The 10183-nt window shown below is 44.5% G+C and overlaps 1 protein-coding gene across 1 annotated transcript; it reads left to right on the forward strand.

Annotated features, from left to right (window-relative positions):
• The first annotated feature begins 1766 nt into the window (after positions 1-1766).
• On the forward strand, positions 1767-3349 carry LOC101760957. Its single transcript, XM_012845434.2, has 2 exons — positions 1767-2575; positions 2706-3349. Exons 1-2 carry the CDS (start codon positions 1816-1818, stop codon positions 3056-3058), a joined length of 1113 nt encoding a protein of 370 aa, XP_012700888.2. The 5' UTR covers positions 1767-1815; the 3' UTR covers positions 3059-3349.
• The last annotated feature ends 6834 nt before the right edge of the window (positions 3350-10183 follow it).

Raw genomic sequence — 10183 nt, forward strand, 5'->3', positions numbered from 1 at the left:
AGCCTAATTAAATCATGATTAGCACATGTTTACTGTAGCATCATATTGTCAAATCATGGACTAATTAGGCTTAATAGATTCGTCTCGCGAATTAGCCTCCATCTGTGCAATTGGTTTTATAATTAATCTATATTTAATATTTTTAATTAGTATCTAAACATTTAATATGACAGCAACTAAAATTTAGTCCTAGGAACCAAACGGAACCTAAATACACGCAGTAGGAGTGTAGGGTCACTGGAGCACACAGATCTCTTTTGCCTGGCTAGTCACAACTAAAGGTACTTGGCTTGATGCTACCTACCATTGCAACAAAGCACACCTTTTCCGTTCTCCTAAGATTGTCTTTGTGATTTGACCAAGTAATATAAATTGTTATTAGAAGAATACAATAGAGTTGTGGCTCTTTTCTTGAGGAACAATAGTCTCTCTAGATGCTTCTAGATTTAGCTTCACTGGCCAACTCTTTCTCTCCAAATCGAACCGTTCTCCATTGTGTACACAACTGCAAGTTTCACTGTTAAAATACAAGCTTCCGCTGCTACGGAAGACTTTAAAAAGGCGTGTATTTTGACGCTTGTTTCTATGATGATCCAATAATTGATTGAACAAATATGCTCGATTGGTGGCCGAATATTTAAACCCCCCCAGGGGCCTTCTGATCATGATTACCACTCTTTAATCCCCGTTTCAGTGATCTTGAGATATCTCGTCGCATGCACATGTTTATGAGCTTTCTGCTGGTTTGGTTTTCTTAATATTTTGGACATATCGATCTCAATGATGTGATCCTCCACTGTCGACATACAAACACATAGAAAATCAACCCACTAAACGGAAACTCCATCGGCGAGACGGCATTGACGAGATCTTTGTTCATCGAGAGCCAATTTCAACGTGATGATGACACATTAATCTACATCGCTTTCTGCGTCAGTGTTTGGCAAATGTGTGTATTCAAATCTGACTTAGATATACACAATTCCATCATTGCCAGCTTCAGCATGATGCTGATGTGAATGTTTTCTTTTTTCCGAACAATATGCTGATGTGAATGTGATCAAATGTACATGTCATGGAACAATGCACGGAATCTGAAAAGAGAACGCTCATCAACGTATAACATGCACATTTTCAGCAGGCCATGCATGGGTGAATTGAAAAGATGAATTATGTAAACTAGAAATTAGCTAAGAACTTGAAATTCTATCAGATGAGTCTTTTTTTGGAACATTTGAGTCGGTGTAATAATAATTCAGACAATGACATTGATTGATGATTTGAGCCAGGGGCCGATGAGGGACGAAGCTCATGATTGTAGATTGTAGATACGCATAACCTTTTTTTTTTAACAAGAATTGCGCAATTACAGGAAAGGAGAGCTACACCTACACGAAGCGGAAAGGAGGCCTGCGTGCAATGTTGCAGACTGCGCACGTACGTCACTTGGCAACGCATGCCAGTAATCCGTCGCGGCGCATGTCAGTGTCGTGCGTCGCGTTGCGCCTCCCGATGCCTTGTCTCGCTGTCTCCTTCTTCCTCGCCCCATCGTCGCCATGAAAGCGAAAGCGAAACAGTTAAATTCCAGCGCTTTGTCTGAATGCACATCATCCCTGCGCCCTGCTTTGGTGCCAATTTGGTGGGCGTAGGTCCGTCTGCTCTGCCAACTCTCTCTCTCTCTCTCCGTCCCTCTCTCTCTCCCCTGTGCGTGTGGTCCGGCGGTAAGTATTAATGCAGGTTTCCGCGGCGGTAGCTGCACCCCTGCCCGCCCTTCTGCTGCACGTCCAAAGCTAACGGATTCTTCTGTCACGCTGCATGCTAAAGCTGCCACTCTCTCAGTCTCTCTCTGCTCCCCTCCCTTCCAGTCTCTCTCCGCTGCGACACGAGCTCCGTTTTCATCATATACTGCCAGTGCTCTGCCGCGCCGGCCGTCTTGCACGCAGTCACGCAAGCACATGTACGAGAGCTGAGGCTGATCAATCAGCTGCCCGCGCGCGCGCCATGGCAAGAGCCTTCCACGCAGCGTCCCCGGCGCCGGCCGCCGTGCCGGCGTCGCCGCTCCCGTCCTCCAAGAACACCACCACCGGCCTCGCCAACCTGCAGTGGCTGCTCAGGAAGCGCCCCAACAAGGTGCAGCACGGCCGGCCCGTCGAGAATCATCAAGAGGCCGACGACGATGACGAGTGCGCCTCCATGTTCGCCGGCGCCACGCCCTACATCGCGCCCGGCGCGGGCCCGGACGACGCGACGCCGCCGTGCAAGGCGACGAGGCGCGGCGGCGGCGAGGCGCTGTCGCGGCTCCGGTCGGCGATCCTGGCCGTTCTGGCGCGCGCGCGGCGCGGGCGTGGGGCCGGCGGGCGCCGGGCCATGGGCTCCTCCGTCACCGGCACTATCTTCGGCCGCCGCCGCGGGCGTGTCCACCTGGCGCTGCAGACCGACCCGCGCGCCCCGCCGGCGCTCCTGTTGGAGCTCGCCGCCTACTCCACCGGCGCGCTCGTCAGGGAGATGGCGTCCGGCCTCGTTCGCCTCGCGCTCGAGTGCGAGAAGGCACGGCCTCCACATCAGCAAACAACAGGTTACCCATCGAACATCGATCGATCGACGATGCGTGTTCCTTGCCGTTTTTGCTTTAGATTCACCATTGCAGCGATATCAATTATCTGTTGGCATCGTCCACGCACGGCGACGTCCGGCTTGCATTTCAGGTGACCACCACCAGAGGCGGCCAGCGAGGCAGGGGGTGCTGCTGGAGGAGGCGACGTGGCGCGCGTACTGCAACGGCCGCAAGTGCGGGTACGCCGTGCGGCGGGAGTGCGGCGCGGACGAGTGGCGGGTGCTGCGCGCCGTGGAACCCGTCTCCGTCGGCGCCGGCGTGCTCCCGGACGGCGAGAGCAGCGCGGCTCTCGCGGGCACGGGCGCCGGCGGCGAGGGCGACCTGATGTACATGAGGGCCAAGTTTGAGCGGGTGGTGGGGTCCAGGGACTCGGAGGCGTTCTACATGGTGAACCCCGACGGCGGCGGCGGGCCCGAGCTCAGCATCTACCTCCTCAGGGTCTAGACGGCAAAGACGTTGCTTCTTAATTTGTTTGCATGTTTGCAAAGACCTTGTGTTAGTTATTATGAATATGGGGTTGTGACTTGTGCATGTTTGGTTGTGTTTGGCTTTGTGCAATATCTGTGGTTAATTTGATCATTTACCACTGACTCTACTTACATTATTACTCACATATTCGATTAACTTCGGCTTTTGTGTTGGATTAATCCGTAGCGAACCATTAAGGAGTTAATGACAGTAGGTTACACTTTGTTGTACAATGTAATGTTGTTAAATGTAAGATATACATTGCCTCCCCGCGCCCCTTTGATTTTACTTGTAATTTTTTTTTACCGAAATCAGTTTTTATATATTTCGTATCTATTTAATTCGCTTCCATAAGAGTCAGAACTAGGTCCGTTGGATCCTACTTAGATGCTCTAACCACCAGACTAGAGACGCTTTCACATTGGTAAAAACTTTCTTTTATGTAATTTTATTTAAATAATATATACTCTAATTTCCTTTTTCAAAGAAACATCTTACTTCAACAAGGTTTGTAGTACGGAACAATTGAAGTTTGCCCACCTCCGTAAAATAAGTACTTTTTGAATGGGGCAAATCACAAAAAGAAACAAGAGCAACTCACATGATGGTTTATACAACCAATCATGGCACTTTATTGCAATTGTATATTATGTATGCCTCTGAACTATGTATGTAAAATCTTCATGTGAACTTATTCTTAGGTTACAAATAAAATATTCATGGTTCAACTCACATGTGTATACACCTTCCTTCCATTATCTTGCAATTGTAATTATGTACATTTCTAAAATCTATAGAGAGCTAACAGAGTATAGTACAAAACATGGACTGTGCATATGCAAACTTTTTATTATCAGATATTCTTATGTTCTCTTAGAGTACAAAAGCTTGATGGTTGGATTCAACTATGGAGACAAAATTCGACGAAAATGTGTCTAGATGGTAGCATGCTCTTTTTCGTAATCATACCTAGAACTAGGAGAATAACTACCGTTTGGAAAACTTTGTCCATCTTTTGAATATATAGAGAGATGTTTCTAGCTATACAAACTCCAAAATTTCAAATACTAGTCAATATTCCTAGTGTTTTATTAACCACGTTTTATCAGTTTTGTCTTTACTAGTTGCCATGCCATTATATTGGGTAACCGGCATGCTAAACTAGCAAGTAGATTATATATAAGTTGCTGCAAGCATTGGAAAGTTTGGTGGGAAAGCCAAAAGAAATGCAAATAATTATGCAACTCAGGACTTTTTTCTTTAGCTTTGTTACCCATTATTTACTTTTATTAAAAGCTAATCATCATCACTTTATACTGTTTAGTGTTGCTATTATTTGTGATAATAAAGCTACTTGGTAGGCATATCGATATGTTGCCCTTTTCTCTATGGCACGCCAAGGATGGTGTTCATTCACAACATGCACTCCTGTACTGAAATGAATTCACCAGCCTTTAATAAACATGACACCTAAATAGAAAGCAGATGATATTTCGATACATCTACACTACTTGATTAATTAAGCTAAGCACAAATGTTATGGTGCAAAACTAACCATTGTTTGGATAATGTATTGAGAGTTATGAACGATTAATTTTCATCTCATGAATGCAAGTATCTGGAGTAGTATTTCATTAAGCTAACAGGAGTACAGCTAAATAATGTCATTGTATTTCACTCAAGATGCATAAGAAGAAGGCTGACCCATTGTTGGTAAACAAGGTAAAAATAGACATGTTATCAATATAAAATCAGGACGCTTAAAGGTTTGACTGCAATCAATCTCCGATTCACAAGCACTCTAGTTTCAAGTTCCACTACTGCTTTCAGATCATCTAATTTACCTGGCGTTTTCTGGTAATATGGATTCTGTACACGATTAATACTATCCAGGAGCCCCCAAACGAAATGCAGGAAATTCCTAGATTTCTGTGCAAGTTGAACAGTTTCATGGAGAATCCTATCAAAACTTCCATGCACCAAACATTTCCTAAATAATCAAACAAAATGAAAAATTCTTCATACGTACAGACACTAATGGTACAGTTCATATCTGGTAGAAAACAATGTGAGCAAGCTGACCACCTCCAAAGTTTTCTTTATACATCAAGGAATGCTAACAACAGGACCAAGGAGAGCATACATATACACTAAACAGTTAATAGTAGCTTCTACCTTTCAGTGTTTGATGAAGCACCAGAGGAGTCTGAGCCCAAGGTAAACTCAGAATCATACAGCGGAAATCATCATTGACGGCAGCACTTTCGCTTGCTTGGTTATCCACCAAAAATGACTTGTCAGGATAAGAAAATCAAGAAAACAAATCAAGAGGGTGAACTATTATATATTAGTTAAGTATGCGGCGAAAAGTATAAACAAATCGTACAGCATATTGTTTAATATTATATCAAATGCTACATGCTTATTGTAAGTCAATACAGTAATAAGGACAAGAAACAAGGCCCACACTACAATGTACTAAAATGAGGTAATTAAAAGGAACAAAAAAAGTGTATAGCTGCAAGTGGGAACTAACATTGCATTACACAGTTTACTTCTGTTGAATAGGAACACTGCTGTAGCATATTTGCCATTTAGTGAAGGTATAAGATTGATTTAATTTCCAACATGTCCTAAGAGTGTATCTAAAGGGATAATTAAATTTACCAAGGCTGATCAGAGTTTATGACTATTGATGTTAAGGTCACTTGCCTCGGTATTTAACCCTGCAGTGCAGGCTGGTTGTAATCGGTGCTGCCATAATCTAGTTCTGTCTGGGTGTGTTTTGGTAGGGTTTACACCCTTCCTTGTATCTTATATTTTTTCTTCTTAATGGAATGACAGGCAACTCTCCTGCGCTTTCGAGAAAAAAAAGTTTATGACTATGATCCCAAACTCCAATTCAGCTTAATCGTATTTCCAGCCTACAGGAGAGAGATTGTCACATAGAAGTAACCTTTTACACAAAAAAAAGTTATGTGAAAAGGGTAAATTAAACACTCCGATTTAAAATAATACCAGGTTATACCAAGACTTTACAATCTGAAAGGTTCAATAAAACATCATCAGTGAAAGTTTTTTTTTTCTCCGAACACACAGGATAATCAGTGAAAGTAAATTTTCATATCCATGTTCATCTTGATTGGTTGACAATGTTGCTAATAGTTGAATTCAGCAAGGATGCAAGCTGACTATAAGGTTAACGGAAAAGTTCAATATAACCAAATAAATGGATGGTGCAAGCTGACAATTGGATGCCTGTAAGAAACATGTTCATGCTAGCAGGTAGATAAGGCAAGAGCAATAGCTCATGTCAAAAAGAAACTTGTTCATGCTAGCAGGTAGTTAGGACAAGAGTGATAGCTTAACATGACGGAGCCCTCTGCTGCAGCCCCCGGGCCGCGCACACCGCCAGCATTGCCAACGTGCCCCTGGCCGCGACAGGCGCCGGCACCCGCCGCCGCAGCTTGACCCAGGGCACGGGAAGGTCCGCCCCTCGCAGCCGCAACGTGGCCCTGGTTGCTCCCGTTACCGGCGTCCTCCGACGCAGCTCGAACCAGGGCACGCCCGGCTCCACCGCGCGACGCCGCAGGTCGCCCATTGGCCATTGCCCCACCCGGAGCCGCTGTTGCCCTTCGCCGTGGTTATCGATCGCTTCATCTGGTCGAACTCCAGGAGCCGAAGAGAGCAGCTGTTGTAGAGGAGGCGGAGGTGGGGGCTCTCATGTACGGTGGACGCGCCGTTGGGCGGGGCGGAGCGCTGGAGGTGGACGCGGCGGCGCTCGTGGTGGAGGGCCATGGCGCGGCGGCGTTCGGGGAACGGAACAGAAGCTTTGGTCTCTTGGCCCACTTACACTTCACTCCGCTGGCTGGGCTCTAGTCAGTGCTAGCCCACAGGCCCGATTCACAAAATGGCCTCATTGACCCGTTCAGCTGAGCCCACTTATACTCTTGGGCCGATCGAGAGGCGAACACCGTAGAACAAAAAAATCGGCCTTTTACCACCCTCCAACTCAATCAACACGTGGTTTCGCGAATTAGCTTATACCTTTATAAATTTTAGAAGTGAGAGTTTTCGTAAAAATTAGTGCCAACAATCTCTCTTTATTTTTTCTTTTTCTCAATAATTAAGACAACCCAATAATTTACCCCAACTCTCCCTAAATAAAGGAAGAGTTGCAACTCTCCCAATATAGTAGTTGGATTGGGATGAGATTACTGGGAGACTAAAAAACAACTCCTCCGGTAACAATGAAAGAGATATTGGGATAAGAGCAACTCCAAGAGTCTAAAAAAAATCTTCCCCAAAACTATCTATTGGGGGCTCTAACAAAAATTTATTCTTCCAAAATTATATCATCCTACAACAGATCCCTAATAATAAACTCCTCAATACTTTAAAACTGGTCACGTCAGCACGTGGACCCCTTTGTCATCTCACTTCACCGCCTCCGCCCGGCCGCGCTCAATCTTACTTGCTGGTTCCCATCACGTCTCAGCTCGGATGGAAATGGAGGGAGCTAGAGCAAAAGAAGAAAAAAGAAGACGAAATGGTCACACACATACGCGCAACGGCGCGGGCGGCTTGCATCCACTGGCGTGTTCACCACACGGCCTTGTCGGCGGAGATACCATGGAGGAGCGGGAGCAAGTCTGCCTGGCCGCACCTCGCCAGGTAGGATTGCCTCCATCTTTCTTGCGGTACCATTTCATTGGCTTCTCGAATATGTTCTTGGTTCCCGTTGTTGATTTCTTTGGTTGGTTGTCGCCTTGTTTCTACCAGGCGGTTTTCCTTGGCAGAGGCGGAGGAGCTTTGCCTCTAGCGCGAGGTGATCGGGACAGCGCTGGTGTGGGGGTGGCTCTACGAGCCGGCGCCAGCGTGCGTCTGCGTGCCAAGCCACGAGCGTGCCGACGCTGGCGACTAGATCAAGGGACGGAGTGGAGGGCAGCACAGCGAGGCGGAGGGGAGGGCGCACGGCACACAGGGAGGCAGAGGAGAGCGCGCATAGGGAGGTGGAGCGAGGCGCCGGAGATCGTAGCGGGAGAATGGGCACTAGAAATTTCGGTTCGGGGGGCGATTGGAAGGACCGGATCCCCGCATATATGCGGGGCGACGGAGGTGTTTTTAGCATTCGCGCATTTTTATAGGAAGGATGGGGGAGCTGTTGGAGGTAAGTTTTTTCCCCTAAATAAGATTTTGGGGTAATTTTAAGGGAGCTTTTGGAGTTGCTCTAACCCAATCAATTAGTTATTGAAAAATATTTATTGAGAGACTGCTGGAGATGCTCTAAGATCCTTCACACATTGATTACCTATCACTTTTCCTCTTTTATTTATTTTCTTTTCCCTTTTAATGCCAAATCTGCCTCTTATTACGTGTACGTGCAAGACTTGGTGTCAATTGGATGGATACTGTTGTTAGGTTTGGATGGAGGGATGAACTGGGAGGGAGAGATTCTATCATAGTTTCGGTGATGTTTGGCTTGAGGACATGAGGATGGATCCGCCCCGAATGACAGTATACTCGCAAGATCCGGGAGACCTCGTCCCAAAAGGAATTGTCGAATGCGTTCATCCCACGTTGCACGCTGTCTATTCCGTCTTCTCCATCCTCGCGACCTCTTTTCCTCCCTCGCGCTTCCTCATGTCGCTGTCCTCTTTCCTGCGTTGTTGCCTTCCGTACTTCCCACACCTCCTTCATCCGTGCTACCCCGTACTGCCACTGGACACACGGGCCGCCATCATCATCATCCTTCCAGCCGAACGTAAAAATAGAATTGTTCCATTCTTCATGAAGAAACTTTGCTACTTCTCTAAAATATAAGAGGCAAGAGTCCACTATGGTGGATCTCTTGGGGACTCTAGGTTTTGAAGAGAAAGCGAGAGGAAAGGACACACTTGTACGAGGAGGTGAGGGAAGTTCTCACGCTAATTTGGTGAAGAAAGAGAAAATTCGTGTCTTAAAAGAAAATAAGAACAAGCAAGATAACAAATTTAAAGCCAATCAAACTACCAACTTTAAGAATAAAAATAATGACAAGGAAAATAAGAAAGTGTTTTAACCCATATGAACATACGGTAAATCACGACAGGTGTGAAAATTGATAGGAATTTCCAGCATATTTAACCCATATGAGCATACGGTATATCACGGCAGGAGTGAAATAGATCATGTAAATGGTACTGTTTAATCTACTCATGCTACGTTTGGTAAGAAGCATTTATATCGCTGAATGGCGCCGTCCACCACTTGAAGAATAAGGAAGTTAATTCCTAGAATAATTCAGAAACGTACTTGGGAAGGTTTAAATCCGGACGAGCAGGGGCTCCATCACGAGTAACCTAACAAACTAAGCTCCGTTAAGTTTTAAAATTTACATTGTTTTTGTCAAAAACACGACATTCTTTGGATTATTCATGTCATCATGGCTTTTTTTTAAATGGAAAATGACCATTTTACTTCCCTTACCTATCCACTTTGTCCGCTTAACCTCCTTAGCAAACTTTTGGCTCACTTTACTCCCTTGAACTATTTCATTTGGTCTAATCTACCCCCTAATTAGATTTCTCTTTTTTTTCTTCGTGCATGAGTTGAATTTTGCATATACAAAACATGATGCCTTATATTAAAAAATTATACTAAGAATTTTTTATAATTATTTTCATAGGTTAGGAATATTTAATACGAAATTGATCTTAAATATACAAAACTGTATGAAAAGTAACCATGAAAAATTTCTAATGTATTTTTCTAACATCATAGAGCATCATGTTATAAGTTAACTCACAAAATCTGAAATTAAAACTCAATTTGTAGTGAAAAAAATAAAAAGAGAAATCTAATTAGGGGTAGATTGGATCAAATGAAAGTTTGGGGGAGTAAATTGAGTCTAAAATTTGCTTAGGGGTTTAAGTTGACAAAGTAAATAGGTCATGTTGCTTTTTTAATCATACCAAGATTGGTTACTAGTATTTTCCAAGAGCTTTGTTATAATACTTTTAAATACTAGTGGCACTTGCAGATACTTTCCTTTCTTATCTTTCTTAAAAAAAATTAAATAGATTTACATATAATTAAAAGAGTATTATAATAATTTCTCAC

The sequence above is a fragment of the Setaria italica genome, chromosome IV, assembly GCF_000263155.2.
Source record: "Setaria italica strain Yugu1 chromosome IV, Setaria_italica_v2.0, whole genome shotgun sequence".
In the NCBI taxonomy this organism is placed as follows: domain Eukaryota; kingdom Viridiplantae; phylum Streptophyta; class Magnoliopsida; order Poales; family Poaceae; genus Setaria; species Setaria italica.